This window comes from Neovison vison, chromosome 6 (assembly GCF_020171115.1).
Source record: "Neovison vison isolate M4711 chromosome 6, ASM_NN_V1, whole genome shotgun sequence".
NCBI classification, from domain to species: Eukaryota; Metazoa; Chordata; class Mammalia; order Carnivora; family Mustelidae; genus Neogale; species Neogale vison.
In genome coordinates, this window is record NC_058096.1 from 214194213 (window position 1) to 214217148 (window position 22936).

Consider the following 22936-nt stretch of genomic DNA (forward strand, 5'->3'; position numbering starts at 1 on the left):
ATTTCAAAGCATGACTTATAATTCAGATGTTATAAAAGGAAAAGATCAAGAAATCTGACATTAAATAATAACAAAACAAAGAATTAATTGAACCAAAAAAGGTCACACAGCAAAAACTACCAGAAACAAAGCCAAGAGAAACATTAAAGGGGGGAAAACCATTTGCAACTTACATCAAAGAAAAAGTGCTCATTTTGCTTATATAGAAAGAGCTCTCGGAAACGAAGGAAATGATCAAACCTGACAGAAAAATGAGCAAGAAGTGGCTGCTACAGCTTCCAGAGAAAGAAATGCAAATGGCCCTCAGACATAAGAAAAGGTGCTTCCTCTTGTTTAAAAGAAGAAAATGGCGGCGGGCCATGGCCGGCACAGGAACACACATCCACCTTCCAGGCCATGGCCGGCACGGGAGCACACATCCACCTTCCAGGCCCTGCGGGCACGACTGGCCGCACACCCGGACTCCAGTGCTGAACATCCTGAACACAAGCCAGGCAGCTGGGCCAGCCTGAAGTGTTCTGCATTCCTGGAGCTGGTGCTGGATTCCTGAAACCCACGCTGCTCAGGCCGCAAGGCAGTCTGGTCCCTCAAGGGAAGCTGAGCTCTGAACCAGTGTCAGAGAGAGGGCAATGGGGTTGAGGGTGCTGCCCCGATGCGGAAGATCGGCCGTTCGCGCACAAGCTGCCTCTCCCAGCTCCAGCCTCCTCTTCCTCTTTGCTCAGCCAGCCCCTCAGCTCTGTCCACTGGCCTCCCAGAATCCCCAGGTGCGGATCACAGCCCCATGCCCCGTTTCGAGGCTGCTGCACTGTGGTGGGGACGGGGAGCAGGTGCGGTGTGCCTGGAAGTCAAGGGGCATCCCACTGAAAAGGGCACTCACCGGGAAGGACTTGATGGACCACACGATCTCGCTATTCTCGGGGACCCACTTGACACTCCCCACTGTCGTCTTGAACTTGGGGGAGTCGGCATCGTTGGGCACGGGGATGTGGATCTCCACATTGTTGGCTGTTGACCGCCGCTTAAACTGGCTCTTGGCCTGGAGATGAGGCCGGTGTGGCCAAGGTTGTGGAAGGCACAGGTGAGAGCCCAGCCCCCACCCAGCCTGCTCCCACCAGGGCCCTACACCCCTTGGCCTGGCCTGTGGGCCCCACCAAGCCGACCCCCAGTCCTCTAGGCACAGCTCACACCCTCTCAACCGCCTGAGATTCTCCCTATGCCCTCCAGTCCCTTTGATCTTCAGGGCTCCCCGTCCTTCCCTCTGGCTCACAGTGAGGCAGCACGAGCATCTGTCACAGGCCTGATCTCCCAGGACAGGGAGCGCAGAGGCATGGGGCCCCTGCCCTGCTTAGGACCCTGTGCCAAAGGCCCTGAACAGGCGGGGTCATCCACCAGCCCCCTCTCTTTCTGCCCGCATCCCCAGGCAACTGTGTGCGGGCTGCACGCGCACCTTGATCATGTACTCGATGCGGCTGTGGGAATGCTTCTCAATCACGGACTCGATCCATATCAAGGGCTTGACCTGTTGAGGAGAGTGAAGGTGGCACTCACACATGGTCATTTTACACAGGCCTATCTCACAGAGGGGAAACTGAGGCCCCGGGCAAGAGACCATCTGCCCGGGTGTGAGCCCAGCGTGCCAACACCCAGGGCTACCGAAGGAGTCCACAGCCAGACTGGGATGGACATAGAGACCAGGGGGTCTCCGTGAAAATGCAAAACACATCACTGGGGCTGCTTAGAATGGGGTCTGGCCCCTTAGAAAGTGCAGCGCCCCGGGCTGTGGAACATGGGCTCTGCGGAGTCTGGGCGGGGGCCTGCGGGCACACTCACATGCGTGTTGAGGCGGTACGACATGAGCTCAAACTCGCCATCTGGAGGGATGAAGGAGATGGTGCGGTCGTTCTCGAAGCGTGAGAGTCGCACACACTGGTGGAATTTCACGTCTTCCAGCTCCACGGACTTGCTCTTGCCACCTGGGTTGGGGGGCAAGGGTGAGGGCGGGACAGATCCTAGGCCCTCTGGGTCTCTCTGTCAGCGACACCCCATTGTTTGGGGCTTACCGCTGGCAGAGCAGAGCTGCCTCTCACATCTGTGGGTCATGATGGCCAAGGGGCTTGGGTTCCCAGGCAACCTCCCCTGTCCCTCCTTTAACCCCTCGGAAGCCTCGTCACATCCCGACACTGGGCACATGCTGAGGGCAGAGCTGGGCGGCCTGGTTCAGTCTGAGTCCGCAGCAGTGAGGCCAAGGTCTAGCCAGGGCTGTCACTCAGGAACGTTTGCTGAACGACCAGTAGACCAGGCTGCCAATGCACACGGACGGCTCAGGGCTCCCAGGGTGCCCTGGCCCCATCAACATCCCTTGGGTTCTGGGTTCCTGTCTTGGCTTTCTACCCACCCAGAGGAGCTGTGCAGGCCGGGCCCAGCCAGAGACAGGAGCCGCCCTGATGGCCCAACCCCGGAGAGACCCTCAGTTCTGCTGCTGTGGAGGTAGGTCTGGCAGTGCAGCCACAGCTCCTGCGGCTGGCGGTCCAGTTTGCAAACACAGAGCCTCAGGAAGCCAGGCCCCTGGGGTCTCCCACCACATCCAGGCCAGATGGGAGAGCTAGAGCCACTGTGTGTGGCCTTCCAGCAGCCCGGACCCCCTGCCCCATGCAGGGAAAGAATAAGGCCTAACCTTGAGCCGCTGCTCCTTCCACGATGGTATAGGGCGGGATCACGGACCTGCTGCGTGACCCTCCCAGAACTTAACATCTAAGGCACTGGCCCGTGTTCTCTGGCCCATGGGGCGGTAAGGGGACTTGACTTTAGGATCTTCGTTCTTCTGTACTTTCTATGTCCAGGTATTGATTTGTTTGTGTTCACAGCTGTCTCGTACACAACGTGAAAATGTGTCTGAAGCAAGTGCTTGAGATCTGTGTGTTCCCTCCTGCAGCTGACTATCCCCTCGGCTCTGCTCTGAGCTCAGCAGGAGGCCCGCTCCAGACACAGGGACACAGTGGGGTTGGCGAGGTACTCACGGCCCGTGTTGTCAAAGAGGACCTTGTCGTTGAGGCCCAGGCGCAGCTCGGGCATGCCGGACAGGAAGACCCGCATCTTGATGGAGCCAACGATCTCGCTGCGCAGCACGTTGCCATTGGCACTGACCTGGGGGACGGCGAGGCGGGAGTGATGGGACGTCCCCACTCACCAGCTGCCCCTTCTCGATGCCCTTCTCACCATCCCCTGAGCTGGGCGAGCCTCACCTGCCTCAGGCCACGCGGGCAGGCCTCTTTCGGAGCAGGCCGTACTTGCTTTCCTTCTACTTCTACTACTTCCTAAAGATGGGGTTTCCAGGACCCCGACCCCTCCCTGCTCCCCGGGGGTGGCCTGACGTCTGGTACCACCGATCCAAAATAACAGTGCATTTACACAGGTACGGTAACTGACTGAGCCCTTTCTCTGCTCCGGGTGGGGCTCTGCGCGCCCCAACAGCCTGCAGGCCAGGGTTCTGACTCGGGCAACCCTCTACTCATGTGCACACCAGGAAGCCACTGAGCGCAACGAGACGGTCACGGCAGACCAACAGCAAGCCCTGAGACTGTCCTGACAGAGCCGGGCTACTGCAACACCTCCTGACACACCAGGACACTGAGGCACAGAGCAGAGGCCACGTGGTGGCTGGCAGAGGTGCTGGGGCCACAGCTGGGACTGCCACCCCATATCAGCATGTCCACACGCACAGGCAAGAACCAGGGCTGTGAACACAGGGGCCCAGAGGGGCCAGCCACACTCCCGTGGTGCCACACTCCCGTGGCACACTCTCGGCAGAGGAGGAGGAGAACCCATCCAGCCTTTAGCTGGAGTGTCTGGAGAGCCCCGCATGCACACAGGTGAGCCCTCTACCTCTGAGGGAGGCACAGACCTGAGGCACCAAGCAGATGACAACCCCAGAAAAGGCACACAACAGGCCAGAAGGCCCTGCCCGGTCTGGCTCCATCACCCCCCGCCCCCGCAGCTCACTCCACTCCGGCCACACTGTCCCCCACTGACCCCAGTGGGCAGTACTCCCTGTCCCCACAGCACACAGCAGCCACCTCTTCCTCCCCTGCCTCTTGCCAGCTCTGCCTGCCCATCTCTGCCCCTCCTCAGGTGACGGGCTGTGTCAGGAGGCTCACCACTGGGCCAGCATGAGGACAGCGCCTGGGGGCAGAAGGTCCTCAGAGAGCACGTGCTAATGGGGGCCCTCGCTGGCCGGCCGGGCTCTGGCACTGACTGGCCTTACTCAGGAGGCCCTCCAGGCTCCCAGGGGTGACTGCCCCTAGATTGGGAGGGCCGTCTTCCCCCTGGGGAGTAGGGACTCCTCAGCCCCCTGTAACTGAGCACATGAGCCGGGAAGGCCGGCTCAGGAAGGGTGCAGCCCACGAGGCTAATCTCAGCTCTGCGGGCAGCAACCGGGCCGGGTGGGCACAGCAGAGACGGCTGCTGAGCTGCTGAAGGACCCCACTGCGTCCACATGACCAGAATCTGGAGGCCCATGTTGACTCGGCCGCTGGCTCTGCAGTCAGACCCCGGAGTCTGGTGTTCTGACACATAGGGGTATCCACACCCTCATGCTGCCCTGTGTATGGAAGAAAAGGGCTCCTTAGGGCACAGACGCATGCTGGGGTGCACTGTGCTGGACACCCCGTGAACTCCTAGAGCTTTCACATAGAGCTATGTAGAAGCTACTCCTTGGGATTTGCTCTTCTAGCCCAGGACACTCTAGAGCCTGAGAGACCATGTTCTGGGCTCCATAAACAATTCAGACAAAGGTCCCAAGACGGGAGAGGCCTGTGGTTAGGGGGGCCACTGTCTTGCTCCACAACTTTAACAGTAAGAAGGCAAATATGTTTACGTTAAGTCCACTGGGAGAATCTGTTGGGGAAGCACTCTCAATTCCACAGCGGAATCCCACCCAGGGATGGGAGATGCCCCAAACACATGTCTGAGGATGAATAAGTTTGCCTATTTCTGCACTGTCTGCAGCACCTGGAAATGGGCACAACCAAGTGAGCCGCACAATGGGACTGGCCCAGTCATGGTAATCTCTGAAGGGGAGACGGAGCAGGCTGAAGGCGACATGGGGTCGGCTCTCATCCCCCTTCCTTGCCACTGACTACATGACAAACCTAGGAATGGGAAAGCACGGAAGACTGGAAGGCGCAGCAGGGGGATCTGGGAAGAACCGGTGTAGGAGAGCGCCCTCCTCCCCTCCCCTCCCCTTCGTGCGGAAGTGCAGAGGAAACCTGGAAGTGGAAGTGAGCACTGGGGTGCAGACAGAGCTTGCAGAATCCTCTAGCTCTGGTTTTAGGGCCAGAAGGGGAACTCCTGCCTCTTAGAGCAAGTACAGAAATCCCCTAATTCCCCCCTTTCGTCTGTTCTCTCACAACCAGGCCCCAGGCCACATAACTGCTGTTCCCAGAGCGTGGGGCAAACCCAGGATGGGAGCCCACTGCAGACAAGCATGACAGAACGGGGATCAGGAGTCCCCAGTTGGTCACAGAACCAAAAAGGATGCCCAAAGCAACTGGAAAGGACCAGAAAGATAGCTGAGAATGAGGAGTCCAGGAAAACAAACCCAAGCACTTGTTTACGTCTCCACGGAGCTTTCTAGAACTAGGCAAGGGTGGCTATGATGCTCATTAGTATGCCAAAGGCTTTGAGATACAAACTGCACAGTCCCAGACTGACCACCGGGTGGTGCATACTCAGGAGAAGCTCAAAGAGGAAACAGCACGAAGGTTTTGAAAACTGAACTGATACTCATCGCCCATAGACTGGGGGGTGCAACTTGTGGCCTAACCTAACCAGGTCAACTGCCAGCTGAAACACAAATAATGACACTTCTGGTATAATCTAAATACCTAGAATCTTAGAATATTCAAAAAGTCCAGGATCAAATCTAAAAATAGTTGGCATACAAAGAACCATAGCTCAGATGGAAAAATACAGTCAACAGGTCCCAACCCTGATGTAAACGCTAGGATTATCTGACAAAGACTTTAAACAGCTAGGTAAAAATCACAAACACCCTGGTAGCAAATGTTAAAATAGAAAGTCTCAGCAGAGAAACAGACCACAGGAAGAAGGATCAAATGGAATTTTTAGAGCTAATAAATACAATGACTGAAATATAAAACTTGTTGGATAGGTTCAATAGCAGAATGGGGACAAAACAGGAAAGGGTCAGTGAATTTGGAGACAGATCAAAAGGAATCATCCAATATAAACAACCAAAAGAAAAAAAAAAAGTTGGGCAGAGCCTCAGAACCCTTGGGTCACTGACAAAAGGTCTAACATTCATGTCCCTGGAGTTCGAAAGGAAGGAGAGTGAAGTGATGCAAACCTATTTAAGGAAACACTGGCTGAAAACATCCCAATTTCTGTAGAAGATGTAAGCCTACAGATTTGAGAAGCCAAACAAATCCCAAACAACAGAACCCAAAGATACCCATACCCAGACACATCATGATCTAGCTGCTAAAAATGAAAGACAAACAAAATCTGGAAGGCTCCTAAGAAATGCAATGCCCTATAGGGGATAAGGATTTGAGTGACTGTGGATTTCTCGCCAGGAAGCATGCAGCCCCGAGGGATGGCAGGACATTTTCAAGGGACCAAACGAGAACTGTCAACCCAGAATTTGATATCCAGCCAAAGTACCCTCCAGAATGAAAGTGAAAGGAAGACATTCTCAGATGAGGGAAAACCAAGTGAACCTGTTCTGAAGGAACTGCTAAAAGCAGTTCTATCGCTTAGGTGGAAGGGACAAGACCCCAGAAGGAAACCTGGAAAGTCAGGAAATGAAGGGAAAGCAACAGAAGCGGCAAATGTCTGGGTTATGTGGAAGACTGTTATTCTTCCACTCTTGATTGCTGTCAGTGTTTGAGAATTAAAAGCAAAAATCTTAACATTGTCTGGGACGCCCGGGTGGCTCAGTCGGTTAAGCATCTGCCTTTGGCTCAAGTCAGGATTCTAGGCTCCCTACTCAGTAGGGAGTCTGCCTGTCCTCTCCCTCTGCCCCTCCCCGCTTCACATGCTCTCCCTCACTTCCTCACTCACATTCTCATGTCCTCTCAAAAAAAATAAATAAAATCATTAAAAAAAATCTTAACACTGCCTGATGTGATTTCCAATGTATCTAGATGGATAATGGAACAACTCTAGCATCAAGGGGTAGGAAAGTTTCTGGATTCCAACTGAAATGATAAAATATTGATTCTAAGTAGATGATGAAAAGATAAGTATGCATTTTATAGCAACATTTTATAGAAAAAAAAACTATACAGAAATATAGTAATGACCACAATGAAGAAATGAAATGGAAAACTAAAAATATCCAGACCATAGAAGGATAGAGGGGGAAAAAAACCCCCAAAGGAATTAAAAAAACAGAGGGAACAAAAAGAAAACAAGTAATACAATGGTAGATTTTAATCTAACAAATTAATAATTACTGTAAGTATAAATGCTCTAAACATATCAATTAAAAGACAAACTCCTAGAACAGATTTTAAGAAATGACCCAGTTTGAGCACTGGATAATATATGGAAGTGTTAAATCACTATATTGTATACCTGAAACTAATATCATACTGTATGTTACCTTACTGGAATTTACATAAAAACCTTTATTTACATAAAACCTTTTAAACATGACCCAGTTATATGCTGTCTACAAGATATATGATACATGTCAGTTAAAAATAAAAGGACAGGGTGCCTGCCTGGCTTAGTCAATAGAGTGTGTGACTCTTGATCTCAGGGTTGTGAGTTTGAGCCCCAAACTAGGGGTAGAGATTACTAAAAGATAAGATCTTTAAAAATAAAATAAAAGGATTAGAAAAAGAAGTGAAAGGATAGAAAGACACATAATGTGTAAACACTGATTGAAAGAATTTTGGAGTAACAATATTAATAACAGACTTCAGAGCAAAAAAAATTTACTAGGGCTAAAGAGGGACATTATATAATGATAAAAGGAAGGGTTGGTTCACCGAGGAAACATAAGAATCCTAAATGTGCTTGCGCTTATCGGCACAGTGGCAAAATCTGCTAAGCAAAGGCATTACGTTACCATTAACAGCTGGAGCTTTTAACACTGTCAATAATAGTTAGAACTAGTAGATAGAAAATTAGCAAAATAAGCTAGAAGAATTGAACAACATCACCAACCAAGAGGGTTTAATTGGCATTGACAGAACACTCTACCCAACAAAAGCAAAATATACATTTTTTTCAAGTGCATAGGAACATTCACCAAGATAAGATTATATTCTGGGTCATAAAATAAACTTTAACAAAATTTAAAGAACTGACATTATTGTAAGTATATTCTTAGATGATAATGCAATTAAATTAAAAATCAGTGACACAAAAATTTGTGAACACTTAAAAATTAAACAACACACTTTTGTTAAATAATCTATGGGTCAAAAAGGAAGTCTCAAGGGAAATTTGAACATATCCTGAACAAAAATGAAAATCCAACAAACCAGTTATGGGTTGCAGCTAACACAGTACTTATACATTAACAGCATTACATATTTATATTAGAAAAGAGGAAAGGTTTCAAATCAGTATCTTCAGTTTCCACTTAAAGAAACTAGAAAAAGAAGAGCAAAATAAACTCAAATCACAGAGAAGAAAATACTGGTGCTAATAGCAGAAATCAATGAAATTGAAAACAGGAAAACAACAGAGAAAATCAATGAAATCAAAAGCCACTTCTAGGTAAAGATCGATAAAATAGATGAAACTCTCACAAAACCGACAAAGAAAAAAAAATGACATATGGCCAATATCTGGAATAAAAGAGGGGACAACAGCACAGACCCTGCATACATTAAAGAGATAATAAGGGAATACCATAAACAGCACTATGCATATAAACTCAATGACTTTGAGGAAATGGAACAGCTTCTTAAAAACAACACACTACCAAAACTCACCCAAGATAGAAGAGAAAATCTGAATAATTCTATAACCATTACAGGATTGAAATTTGTAGCTAAAATTATCCTGAAAAAGGGGTGCCTGGGTGGCTCAGTTGGTTAAATGTTCAATTCTTGATTTTGGCCTAGGTCATGATCTCAGGGTGGTGAGATCGAGTCCCGTATCGGGCTCCGCACTGGGCATGGAGCCTGCTTTAAGATTCTCTCTCTCCTGCCCATCCTCTCTTAAAACAAAAATTCTGAAAAAGATATCTCTAGGCTCAGAGAGTTTCACAGGTGAATTCCACTAAATAAATTAAAAATACACAATTTATGATACCTTCAAAAAAATGAAATAGTTAGGTATAACTCTAACAAAACATGCACATGGTAAAAAACTACCAAACGATGATGAAAGAAATCAAAGGTGACCTCAGCGGAGAAAGAGATATATAGCATTTGTGGCTTTTGAGACTTAATATACTAAAGATATCAATTTTCTCCCATACTGATTAATAGAGTTATTTAGTAAAATACAATCAAAATCCCAGTAGGATCTTTTTGTAGATAAGACAAGGCAATTCTAAAATTTTATACAAAGAAATTAAATACCTAAAACAATTCTGAAAAAGAAGAATGTTGGCAGGACCACACAGTCTGATTTTCAGACTTAATAAAGTTACAGTTATCAAGACAGTGAGGTATGGGCAAATGAACAGATATACAGATCAATGGAACAGTAGAGTCCAGAAATAGACTCACATGAATATAGCCAATTGCTTTCTGACAAAAATATAAAAGCAATTCAGTGGAGAAAGGGATAGTTTGAAAAAAAAAATGATACTGGAACAACTGCAAAACACTGTTCCAGCTACAAAAAAAAATGCATATAAACCTCCTACCTTATATAAAACTTAACTCAAAACTGATCATGAATGTAAAACTATAAAACTTTCTGAAGAAATTTAAGAAACCCATATGACCTTGGGTTTGGCAATGAGTTCTCAGACATGGCACCATAAGCACACAGACTAAAAAATCAGTAATTGGACTTCGTCAAAATTAAAAACTTTTGTCCTGTGAAAGACACTGCACCGGAAGTATGAAAAGACAAGTGACAGACCAGGAAAAAACATGTGCAAATCACATCTGATGAAATACACGAATATAAGAATACACAAAGAACTTTCAAAATCCAACAATCAGGGAAAAAAACAACCCAGTTTAAAAATACTCAAAAGACATGAAAAGACACTTCTCCAAAGATGATATATGGATGACAAAGAAGCACATGAAGAGGTGGTTATAGTTAGCCATCAGGGAAATTAAAAATTACAAATTAAAGCCACGACGAGCTAACACGACACACTGATGAGGATGGCAAAAATAGAAACACCGATCGAGGATGTGGGACAGCCAGAACTCCCCTCCACTGCTGGTGGAAAGGTGAAGATGCTGCAGCCACTTTGGAAGACGGTTTGGCAGTTTCTTACAAAGTTAACACACACTTACCATATGACCCAGCTATCTCACTCCTGGGAATTTGCCCTAGAGAAATGAAAACTCTGTCCACACGCAAACCTGTACGCGAAACGTTTACAGCATCTCTATTTACAACTCCCCAACACTGGGAACAACGCAACAGCCCTTCAGTCGGTGAATGGACCCACAGGTTTGGTTCAGGATAAAAAATAAATGTAAGTAAATATAAGAAGAAACAAGCTTTTGATAAACATGGTAACTCAGATGAATCTTAAAGACATGCTAAGTGGAAGCCAGACTCAAAAGGTCACATACTGTATGATTCCGTTCATAGGATAATCCCAAAACAACACTAGAGTAGTCCCCCCTTTATCTGCGGGAGATACGTTCCAAGACCATGGATGCCTGAAGCCAGACAATATGCAGACAGTAACGAAACTTCTATGTACTATGTTTTTTCCTATACGTATATTTCTCTAATAAAGTTCAATTTATCAACGAGGCATAGTGAGAGATGAACAATGAACTAATAATAAAAACGGACAATTAGAACAATATACTATACAAGGTATGTGAATATGGTTTTTCTCTCTCTTTCTCAACATGTGATGTACTAGACCACGGACCTGGTGATGCAGCGTGAGGTAGCTACCGACCTTCTGACAATCATTCGGAGGAGGACCCTCGGTCTCCAGACCGCGGTTGACTGGGGAAGAGAAACAGAGGGAAAAAGAGAAACGGAAGAGAAATGGAGGGTAGGGGCTACTGGACAGTGAAGGGGACCAGAGTGGTGGCCGCTGGGCGGAGGGGAAGGCGGAAGGCGGGGACTACCAACGGGCGGCAGGAGGGAGGATTCAGCGGGGATGTGGATCCCGACTCCGGCAGGGGGCTGTAAAAATCTGCGCATGTGCTAAATTTAACAGACAAGAAGCGCAATTTTACTTAGTGAAAATTTAAAAAATAAAATCAAAGGAAAAAGCAAACCTGCATAAACAGCCAAACAACAAGGAAAGAAGCTGTGGGAGAACCACACCTGCTGCCCTCAGCTTTCCGGAGAGACCGCGTGTTTGCGGATGTGTAGATGGGGAGGGATGACAGCGGTCTGTCTGAATGTGGAGGCCTCTGCCTTCTCACTTTCCACCTGCTTTAAACAGCAACAGCGCAGTGTGCCCGCGCGGACTCTGAATAGGAACAAGAGCTAGCGCGAGAGCACAGGCGCCCCAGGGGCCCCGCAGGGCCCAACCTGAACCGCTGGTCAGCATCACACAGAATGTAAACGTCTCATATCAAAAAATGGGCAGAAGATATGGACAGACACTTCTCCAATAAAGACATACAAATGGCTATCAGACACATGAAAAAATGTTCACCACTAGCCGTCAGGGAGATTCAAATTAAAACCACATTGAGATATCGCCTTACACCAGTTAGAATGGCCAAAATTAGCAAGACAGGAAACAACATGTGTTGGAGAGGATGTGGAGAAAGGGGAACCCTCTTACACTGTTGGTGGGAATGCAAATTGTTGCAGCCTCTTTGGAGAACAGTGTGGAGATTCCTCAAGAAATTAAAAATAGAGCTTCCCTATGACCCTGCCATTGCACTCCTGGGTATTTACCCCAAAGATACAGATGCAGTGAAAAGAAGGGCCATCTGTACCCCAATGTTTATAGCAGCAATGGCCACAGTCGCCAAACTATGGAAAGAACCAAGATGCCCTTCAACGGACGAATGGATAAGGAAGATGTGGTCCATATACACTATGGAGTATTATGCGTCCATCAGAAAGGATGAATACCCAACTTTTGTAGCAACATGGATGGGACTGGAAGAGATTATGCTGAGTGAAATAAGTCAAGCAGAGAGAGTCAATTATCATAAGGTTTCACTTATTTGTGGAGCATAACAAATAGTATGGAGGACATGGGGAGATGGAGAGGAGAAGAGAGTTGGGGGAAATTGGAAGGGGAGGTGAACAATGACAGACTACGGACTCTGAATACTGTTATGCTGAAAATAAAAAATAAATAAATAAATAAAAGATAGGTGGAAAAGATGAAAAAAAAAAAAAAAGAAAGAAAGTAAACGTCTCTCAGGGCCTGGCTAGTTTTAAAAGTCTAGCTGCTTTTTCTTCAATCACGGAGAAGACAGAATTTCTCTAAAAGCAGCAAAGAAAGGAAAGGGAGCCTACCAAGAGGTTGACAGATTCGATGACGTCCAAGAACACCTCGTTCTTCCGGTACTTGATGCCCTCGGACCGCCAGGACACTGCGTTGGTGACGGTGGCGGGGGGCCTCGGGGCCCCCGTTTCCAGCTTGTGGCCTTCCTGAGTGATGTATCTGTGGGACCACACCCAGGGTCAGGAGCTGGGGCACCGGCATTTGGAAAACAGTCAAGAAGCCCCAACAAACTCATTACACTGAGTGTAGAGCACACAGTTTGGGGGCGGGGGGCGGCAAGGAGACAGCAGTGGAGAGGAAAACAAAGAATGGACACCACCTGCTCCCCTACTGGGCAGGGGGAGGGGACCGACCCCTGGGGGGAAGCTGGTGACCCTGATCCCACCTGGGACTGATGGGCGCGGGATGCCAGCCAGTGATGTGGCTTCTCTGAGTGTCCCCGGCACCATGTAAAATGGGGAGCCACGCCCCTCACACAAAGGAGTGAAGGTGAAGCTTTCGCCACGGGGCCTGGTGCCCAGGAGGGACTTGATCCGTCTGCCCCGGTGCAAAGGGCAGGGCTGCCAAGAAGAATGCGTTTTTCTCTCGGCCTCATGTATGACAATGAAAACGGAGAGAGGTGACTCCCTAACGACAAGGCACGTAGTGCACCACCTAGCACGAGCGACATGCTTGTGATATGTGGGGACGCTGAGGGGCCAAGAACCTACGACCACCCAGGAGCCCGCAAACGCCCAGGTAGGGCCAGAGACGGAGACAGGGTGGCGGCTCACAACAGGAAGGCGCTTTCGTTCCCTCCTGTCTCCGCACCTGATGACATCAACGCTGTGATGTCGCCAGGCCTGGGTCCCCACCCTTCCCACTCACTCCTGCAGGATCTTGCTGTCGGTGGTCTGGGGGTAGCCGAAGTCCATGAGCTCATCCAGCAGCTCGTAGATGATGACAAAGTTATCACGAATACTCTCCTCCTCCAGCTCCTTGAAGTACTCAGAGAACACCTGCGGTGGGGCGGCAGATGGGTGACACAGGGCCATGCAAGGGGAAGCGCCTGCAGGAAGCCACTTGGCCTTCAGGCCCCAGAGCCCACAGCCCTCTTGCCCACCCGCTGCATCTGCCCATGTGCAAGGCTGGGTGACAGGCCACTGATGAGGCCTCAGGCTCGGCGACTGGGCAGGAGGATAGCACTGGCTGCCGGAGAGGCAGGGAGCAGGCTGCGGGCAGGGCAGGCATCCTCGGGGGCCTGGCAGAGCTCTGCATCTCCATCCCTGTGGGTCCCCTCTCCTCTCCATCCCAATGGTCCCCACTGGGTCTAGGGTCCCATTAGAGCTTCTCTTTAATCCCCACTGTTAACTATCACCCTGAGCATGTCACAAGTGATTCAGGTGAGGGGCAAGAGCCACTGGGGACAGAACAAGGAGTTCTTCTGGACTCTTCCAACTCCCCTGAGCTGTGACACATCTCCCCCAGTTCAACAGGAAATTAAGAGGATCAAAGAAGGGAAGGGAGAAAAGTTTCACTAGCCCTAACCCTAAAGGAAAGTCACCAAGACAAAAAGGAAATGCCAAACGCTGCAGGGAGAAGAAACTTCCTCCTTCCCCCCTCTCTGGTCCGCTGATGCCCTCTGCATCGTGGGACCAGCCGTTGGGCCTCTCTTTACTCAGAAGTCATTCCTGCACCAGAGGAAATGACCCCCTGTTCTGGAACGAGCACCTACTCCTCAGTCTGGACTCAGGCTCCCCAGGGGGACACACACTCTCCTGCCCCTGTGTTCTCATCGCCCAGACCAGCCCATTCCCCAGGGTTCAGCACTTGTGGCTCCAGAGCTAGCTGCACATGGCACCACCTGGGGGACCACAGCTCTCCTGGGCCCACCCAGGGCCTCCTGGGTCTGGTTCTCCACTTTCTTCAACCCTACAGCCCCTGCTCCAGTCAGGCCCTCCATTTGCCCTGTGGAAGCTTCCAGCAACTTCCTCATTGGCCTCCTGCCGCCTTCTAGTTCCTCCTCCATTTAGCAGCCTGCCAGATGATCTCAACTCCAGTCAGGTCTTGTCAATCTCCTGCTTCAAGTTCCCCACCATCTCTCATTACTCTTGAAATGAAATCCAAATTCCCTCCAGCCCCTGCATGTCCCTAACCCTAGTCCAGCTCTGCCAACCTTGCTGACCTCAGCCCCACATTGTCCTGAGCACACTGGCCAGCCTGATGCTCCCTGACCATACAATCCCACATGCACTCCTGCCCCAGGGCCTTTGCGTGTGCTGCTCTCGCTGCCTCCCCATCTCTGAGCAGAATCTGGTTCTGCCCTCCGCCTGGCTAGCCTACCTTGCTAACTCTGACTCTCAGCTGGCTGCCCACCACCCTTCCCCAGCCAATCCTGGATTCAGGGCACACTGACCTGCCCTGAGCTTTGTCTCTTGTTCACTTTCCCCTCCTCACCATGTCAGATAGACAACGAAGGCCATAAAATCCCACACGTGGGGCAGCTGGAGCTCCCCCTTCCCATTTTTCAGGGTTCTAGCCCTGCAACTCCCTAGGGTGCTGCAGCCCTCAGGGGGTGTGGGCAGAGGCCCATAGCAGAGCCAGGGTGACTGTGGTTCAACTCACCTGAACCACCTTATAAAGGAAGGAGAACACCAGCGACACGCATGCGTTCTTCTTCGACGTGGCGACCACTGATTGGCGGCCCCAGTTAAGGAGTGTTCAGAGGCCTGAGCGGGTACCTCGCAGACCCCGGTTCACCACAGGTCTGAGGGGGGACCCCACAGCCATGTGGGGTTCAGAACCTCCCTCAACCCAAACCCAGACATTCACTTGGCCTTCAGTGAGTTACTGAGCTTATGACCTGAGCCAGGCCTGAGACACAGCAGTCACCCAACATGGTCCCAGCCCCAAGCGAGTCCTCCATGTCAGAGAGGCAGCAAGGCGCATAGGGAACCCACCCCAGCCACTGGGCTGCCATGAGGAGCTACTACCTGAGCCGGGAGCCAAAGCCCAGGGTGGTGGTGGGGGTGCACCTCGGGTGGGGTGAACATCCTGGGGTGGGGAGCAGAAAGCAGGACCACAACTGGTCCTTCTCCAAAGCCAGCGGTTTAGGAGATCCCCCTGAGGCCCACGGCTCCCCAGCCAGGCTCCAGCGGAGACAGCCAGGGCCAGTGCTGGCTCAAGCCCTTCCTGCAAGTCTTGGCTCCTAAAGCAAATCTTTCTAACGGACTCTCCATTTTCCTGCTTGTTTGATGGGGGCCTGACTGTGGATTCATCGAGGTGATGTGTGTAACATGTGCGGCACAGACTCTTCCTCCAACACAGGGGAGGGTCCCTGCCTCATGGGCTCAGCATGTGCTACACACTTTCCGTTCCTTTCCCTAAAGGGCCTCGGGCCACCTGGGGACCCTGGTTCCTCCACTGCAGGCCCATGTGCTGTGCCCTGGACATGCCCGTTCCTGACACCCAGCCCTGGGGCTAAGCCCAGAGCTCCAGGCAAAAGGAATGGCGGGACCCATGTCTACCTCACTTCCTTCCCAGAGCAGGGTCCCAGGAAACCGATGGAGGGCCAGCCAGAGTGCTGGCCTCTGCCCTCCAGCCTGGGATCACATGCCCTTCTGCTGCTTTCTAAGGAGGGACAGCAGGCCCTCCAAGCCGGGCCCTGCTGGAAACTGTCACGGACAATGGAACCAGGGAGGAGGAAGGGGATGTTGGGCAGCAGCACCCAGAGAGGTGAGCGGCTGCCGTCTCCTCCCCGGGCCCGACTGGGAACTGGCCAGACGGCTCCTGCTGTGCTCACACCACCACCACCTCCACACCTGGGCGGCCACCGCCCAGACCAAGGGCAGCTTCACAGACTGCCAACCCCTGGGCTACAGGCTGCCCGTGGTACTCTGGAGCCGTCCCCCAGTCCCTCCGGAGCGGGAGGGGGAAAGAGCAACAGAGGCTGCAGGAGAGGGACCTCAGGGAGCTCTCGGTCACCCGTGCGTGCCTGTGTGTGTACGCACAGGCCCCGGGGAGCTGCCCGGCAAAGGGATACGATACAGATTGTTGTGCTTGATCCACATGAAGCGGACACCCCCGTGGGCCAGGATGGGCGACAGCATCCCTTCCTCCTCCTTCTCCATCAGGATAGGCATGAAGTGCTCCACCTCCGACATGTCCACGTCACCGCGGTAATTCCGGCAGATGAGCACCTGGGTAGGGCGGGGAGGAACACTGCTTTCAACGTGAGCCCACAAGCCAGGTGCCTGGAGTGGGAAGGTGGCTAGTCACAGCCCTGTCCATCAGAGACTCCAGGCCATGCTGATCTCTGTCCCCCAGGGAATTCCTCAAGGAGAACATTTCCAAAAGTGAGCGACACAGGGGCCAGCTGGCTGCTCTGCAGGGGAGGGGAACAGGGGACAAGGGGTCCGGGACTGAGCCAACTGTAGGGTGCCAGGTTAAAACAACATCCAGTCAGCTCTCTTGATGCAGACCTTCCCAGAGCCTTGCCTATGCTAACACACCCCACTCTTCTGCCTGTGTCAGGGTGCCCGCCCATTCAGGGGACACCGCTGAATGTTTGTGTCCACCAGAACCCCCCTGTGGCCTGAGAAGCACGTCCTAGCACTGCTGCTTCTTTCTTGCTCTTTCACGGTCCCTGTGTGAGGACATGCAGCACCCAGAACCCTCGTCTGCTGCTCCCGGAGACTTGACACGGGACAAGCACTTCGGGAAAGCCTGGCAGGCTCTCACACAGGGAGATCTAGAGTGAAGACCCAGCCGTTCGTCTCTTAGGTATCTGCCCAAGAGAAGCGAAATCATACATATACACCAAGACCCATATACGCCGGAGCTTCACTGTAAATAGATCAGGCCGGAAGGAGAGCCATTGTCCTTCGACGGGCGAATGGAAATAAGAGCTCTGTCCATCCACAGCCCGAAGGCTCCTCAGTCACGACAAGGAAGGACTACTGCCATGGGTGGCAGCATGAGGGACTCCTAGGACCACTGGGCCCAGGGGATTGCATTCACATGAAACCCTCACAAGGGGTGACAGAAAACACGTCCGTGGCAGCCCAGGGATGGGCTCAACACAAGGGGAGTGAGGAAGCCTCGGGGGTGATGGACTGTGTGCATGCGGCTTCCCGGGTTTACACAATGACTGAACTCATCAAATAAACGCCGTCTGGACCATGAAAGCGAGCCCTCCCGGAAGGGATCAAGAGGAGGCCGCGCTCTGCGAGGCTGTACAATGCTCTCTCTGGAGACCGGTGTTCTGGGCGGCCGTGCCTGAGTCAGCCCTGGGCCCCTGGTTGCCTGTGTGTGCCGGGCTGCTGCCACGAGCCCGGGAGGACAGCGGCAGCAGGACTCGGCACCAAGGCAAGAGGGTCCCGGCAGAGCTAACCATGCTCGCAGCATCAGCCTCAGAACCTCTGGTTCCACAAAATACACTCTTTGTTGTTTCAAGCCAGGACAGAGAGAGAATCAGAGAGAGTCAAAAATGAGAATCTCTTTCCTAGTTTCCCTTTCGTGGTCTGTGTCCTCTTCCTATGAGGTCTAGAGGGCCTTAGGGAGCCAGCACCCAGTGGCTAAGCTCATGGGCACATGGGCCAGGCCCGGGCTACTCCTTGCCAGGAACAGACACGGCGGGACCGTTACTTTTAGAGAGATGCACAGTCTGCCCGTGGTCACATGGCCTGTCCGTGGTCACAAGCCCGCAGAGGTGAGTCTGGATTCTAACCAGTTCTCATTCCCTGCATGGTCCCTTCTGCTCCCTGAACATTGCTTTCCTGGCTTCTCAGGGCCCAGCTTCTTCCCCAGGTATACAGTTTTGGGGGCCGCTGCTAGCAGGGAGCCCCAAGTCCCCAGAATGTCAGAGGAAAGAGCAGGGAGCAACTTCTCTCGCTCACCTTCTTCACCAGGGCTTATGAGAGGCTTAAGAGAGGCCCGCTCACCGCCACAGCAGGCACTGTGTGCCCCTCTGCCATACACCGGGCCGGACCTGGGGACACGGAGGTGACCAAAACAGAGTCCCTGCACTGGGATGCTTGCTTAGGAGGAATTGAGAGCCTCCCAAGGGTGTGACCTTTCAACTGAGGCCGGAAGGGACAGGGGGACAGAGGCAGGGGGACCAAGATAGCTGAAGCCACGGGGTAGCGTCGGGGGTGCAGCCCATGGTGGGACCTGCGAGTGCTGGGGAGGTAGAGTGAGGAGAACCTCAGAACTTGGGCTGCAGGTCCCGGATGAGAGGACAAAGGCAGGAGACAGGACAGATTGAAGGGAGGCAGGCAACGTTGATGAGACAAACCTCTATCCTTATGGCTACTCTTGATCCCCACAATTCCTTCCCCACAAAAAAAGAGGGGTCTTCTTATGCAGAACTCAGACTCGGATTCTCCCTGCTGAAACTGCTGTCCACCCCAGTCTCCCCCATCCTGAAAGCAAACTGCACGTTGAACCCCAGGGCAAACTGGTTCTTCATGGCTCCGCTGAAGCCTCTCAGTCCATCTCGCCCCCACCCTCACTCCCCCCACCCCCAGGTCACTCCATTCCAGCCATCCTGGTCCCCTAGCGCTCTCTGAGCCCTCCACATCTGTTCCTGCCTCCAGGCCTCCGCACCTGCAGCTCCCTCCGCCCGGAATGCCCCGGCCTCTTCTAACTTCTCAAGCCTCAGGGCAGGCGGCACCTCCCCCAAGAAGTCCGAGAGCAGACCCTGTCCCTCCCTAGCCCAGCGCCACTCGTCCTTCATATTGCCCCCAACACTGCTGCACTGTAACTTCTATCCTCTTTCACGGTCCGTCCCTTCTGCCAGAGTCTAACGCTCCCTGAGAACGATGACCACTTCTAACTCGTTCACAACTGTGTCCCAGCACCCACAACAGAGCCTGATCCCGGTGGGTGCTCAGCTAATGTCTGTGGGGTGAACATGGGGTGAGGAGAGAAAGGAGGCCGGGATAATGCCCAGGTCTCCAGTGAGGGCAGTCCCATGGATGGCGGTATCCCTCACTGAGATGGGGAGAGAGCCGGTCTGGGGTGGCAGCGAGCTCATTTTGGGAAATGCCAGGTCTGTGGTGGCTGGGGGACCTCTGAGGTGTCCCAGAGGACAACGGATCTCCAGATAAGTACTCTGGAGTGTGGCACAAACTTGAGTCCCTGGTATAGGGACGTGAATCAAAGCCTGCCCAAAGTGCGGGCGGGACTCCTAGGCCTGAGCAGGAGGAGTCAACATCCAAGGGGAGAGGCCAATACATGGAGACAGAAATGGGCAAAATAAGAGAGAGCAGCAACTCGGAGACCAAAGGGAGCCCACCGAGGAGTATGGTAGAGGTGTCAGAAGCTGCAGAGAAACAAGAAAGTAAGGGCAAGGAGATGTCCATGAAGGCTTTCTAGCAGCTAACTGTGGCCATGCTGGTTTCCCTGGTGATCAGAGGTTCTGGCTGGCAGATAGACATGTGGTCATGAACTTCTTAATGGGCAATTACCTTACTTTTTATTAAATACAGTCTGCACAAAAGGTCCTTTTAAAACCTGAGGTCCATGGGGAATGGAGTAATAAACAGCACAATGGTTGCTGAGGCCGAGAGGCAAGTCCATGACTGCCCTGGGAGCGTCCCGAAAGGCAGGTCTGGTCATGCTTCTCCCCGTCTACAATCTCCTCCTGTGGAGGAGATGGCTCCTGTTTCTCGGGATCCCACTGGTCCCTTATGTTCCTCATTCCCATCTGGACATCCTCAACCACCCATGGCCCTGCTGGTGCCAGCCTCCAGGCTCCAGCATTACCCAGGCCTTCTGGCTCACCAGCCCCAGCAGGCCGCCCCTGACCCCTCAGGCCAACCATGATGCTTTCATGTCCACCTGACCGTCACCTGGTCCCAGCTCTGGCACCTCCTTCCTCCAGGAAGCCTGTTGCAACTACTTGTCCTTCTGCAAGGTTGGCATCTATATTACCTGGCGCTGTGTCCACACCCTTGCAAGCTACCTAGATCTGACCATTTGGATCCATCCGCTTCTGTGTGTCTCCCCTGCTAGACCTTGAGGCCCTAAATGGCGTTAATAAGGATGGTGGGCCATGGGTGGTGCAAACCCATCTCAAACGTCAGAGAGTTTGCACAGTAACACCATAACCAGCCTGTGTGAGCAGTGAGGAAAACAAGGCTCAGAGAAGGGAAGGTACTTGCCTGAGGTCACATAGCTGAGCAGCAGCGATGGGTTTTGAACTCAGCCCTAACTGTACAGTCACGATAAAACAGTCCACACTGGGCTTGGTGCATGCTAGGTGCTCATGAAATGTTTGCGGAAGGAATGAGAGATCGGACATAAGGCAGCCTTTGGGAACCCGGGACACAGTGGCTCCCATGGAAGGAAGAATACGCGTGACAAAAACACTAGGAACACTGCACCCACTTGGCCCTGGTGTGCCCTGTGTCTTCCCTTGCCTGAGGGCTGGGGAAGGGAGTCCAGCACTGGGCCTCACTAGTTGTTGACTTTGGGTGGCATCCAGGGCAGGCGACCCACGCAAGGGACTCTCAGAAAGTGCTAGAGCGCGAAACTCTGGGATGGGGGCTGGAAGGGAGAGCCACCTCACCTCTTCACTCCCCACTGCTTTGGAGCTGACTCCTACTTGCCCCCCTGGGCCCAATGCCCACCTCTCTTCCAGAGATCCACGCAGGACTGATTTAGCATTGTTGGTAGTGTTCCTCCTACGCCCAGATGCAAGAGGCCAATACTCTCACTTGCCTAGTCAGGACAGACTTGGGGGAAGGCAGCAGCCCCCCTGGAAAGGCTCTGAGATCCCTCCTTGAGGAAGTTTTCCTGGAGTTCTCTGAGAATGGTGCCTGGGTCCTAGTCATGTGCAACTCTACCTTTAGGTCTCAGCCAGATTTGTCACTCCCTCCCGGAAACCCTCCCCGACCCCCAGCCAGGGCATAGTCTCCTATTACATCATCACTGCTTCATGAGGGCAACTGACTTTGATTCGTGCTTTCTGAGATCAGTGTCCCTTTCTCCCACCAGACTGTAAGCTCCAGAAGGATTCCGATTTTGCTTACCAAAGGCAGGCCGAGGCTAGGCACCCCGAACGGGTGCTCCCCAAATATCAGCTGACTCCTAGACCTGCCATTCTGTGGCTGGTGTGACCTTGGGCAGGTGGCGCGCCTCTCTGTGCCTCAGTTTCCACCTCTGTAAAATGGCCCTCCCACCTCCCACTTCACTTAATCCTGTAACTAACTCTGTCACTCCGAACACTAAGAAATTCAGGCGGGGGCTGGCCCAGAGAAATCACCGGATAAGGAGGGCGGGACTGGCCCGAGGGCACACCGTCCCCGACACGCCTCACCACGACCGGCCAAGGGTCGCACGGCCCCTGAGCGCCGGTCTTGGCTTTGAAAACGACTGAGGGCCGCCCTCCCGGCTGCCTCGGGTTCCCCTATGCCCCCACGGAGGCTTGAGCACCCGACCCACAGTGGGAGGGGGGCCATGCAGGTGTGTTACCTAGCAACAGGGCGGGGCTCCGGATAGAAGCCCCCGCCAGGTTACCTAGCAACAGGGTGGGGCCCTCAGGTGAGGTCGACCAGCCTCCTCGCCTAAGACTAGGGTGGTTCCCATTGGCGGGTTACCTAGCAACAGGGTGGGTCCCCTCCAGGGGGCGAGGCCCCACCGGTTGCCTGGCAACGGGGAGGGTGGAGAGCCGTATGTACCTTGCCCTTTAGGTCCAGCACGTAGACGGCGCTGGCGGACATGACGGCTGCGGGAAGCCTCGGCAGCTGCCGAGGACGGCGGCGACGGCGGGGACTGCCGGGCGTTGAGCAAGGCCGGGCGCACCCCGCGACAGTTCGCCTCCACTTCCGGTCCGGGGAGCCGCGCGCGGACCGTTATGTCCGGTCGGGGAGGGGCTGCCAGAAAGGCGCAGGCGCGAGGCGGAGTAAGCGCAGGCGCAATACACGCGATGTGACCTTATTTCCCGCTCCTGCCTCAAGCATCCCGGAAGTAAGGCGCGGAGGGGCGGGACCGGGCGTGGCCGACTGAAGCAGGGCACTCTCCAAATGCCAGGCGGGGCGAGGAGGCCAGGGAACCTGGAAACCCCGCCCGGCCGTGGGCCAAGTGAGGTGACATACCGGTGGCAGAACCCACCTTGGGCCCAGTCCCATGAACCCCACAGTCTGGTGGGGGAGTCTAGGAATAAATATAGTTACCAATTATGATATGCTTGATAGGGAAAGGGAAGGCGGTGGTTACTTGGAAAGAGGCCAAACTCTGAATGGCAATCCAGCCTTACCAACAAGTCACCGCTTGTTACCTGTCAGTGTCAACATTCTTCAGTGCCTGTTTATTGCCTGGAATGATCGGGAAACCACGCCC

At 52.6% G+C, this 22936-nt stretch overlaps 1 protein-coding gene across 1 annotated transcript in view; it reads right to left on the minus strand.

The window, feature by feature from the left end:
* Positions 1-22407, minus strand: part of AP1M1 (adaptor related protein complex 1 subunit mu 1) — a 28068-nt gene extending 5661 nt beyond the window's left edge. Inside the window, exons 1-9 of the mRNA XM_044254014.1 lie at positions 22276-22407; positions 16635-16791; positions 15218-15285; positions 13481-13611; positions 12625-12772; positions 3018-3144; positions 1831-1973; positions 1448-1519; positions 878-1036 (exon numbers count right to left, since the gene is read on the minus strand). Of these exons, the coding sequence (XP_044109949.1) occupies positions 878-1036; positions 1448-1519; positions 1831-1973; positions 3018-3144; positions 12625-12772; positions 13481-13611; positions 15218-15285; positions 16635-16791; positions 22276-22317 (1047 nt within the window). The 5' untranslated portion in view covers positions 22318-22407. The remainder of the gene's footprint in view (positions 1-877; positions 1037-1447; positions 1520-1830; positions 1974-3017; positions 3145-12624; positions 12773-13480; positions 13612-15217; positions 15286-16634; positions 16792-22275) is intronic.
* Positions 22408-22936: the final 529 nt, after the last annotated feature.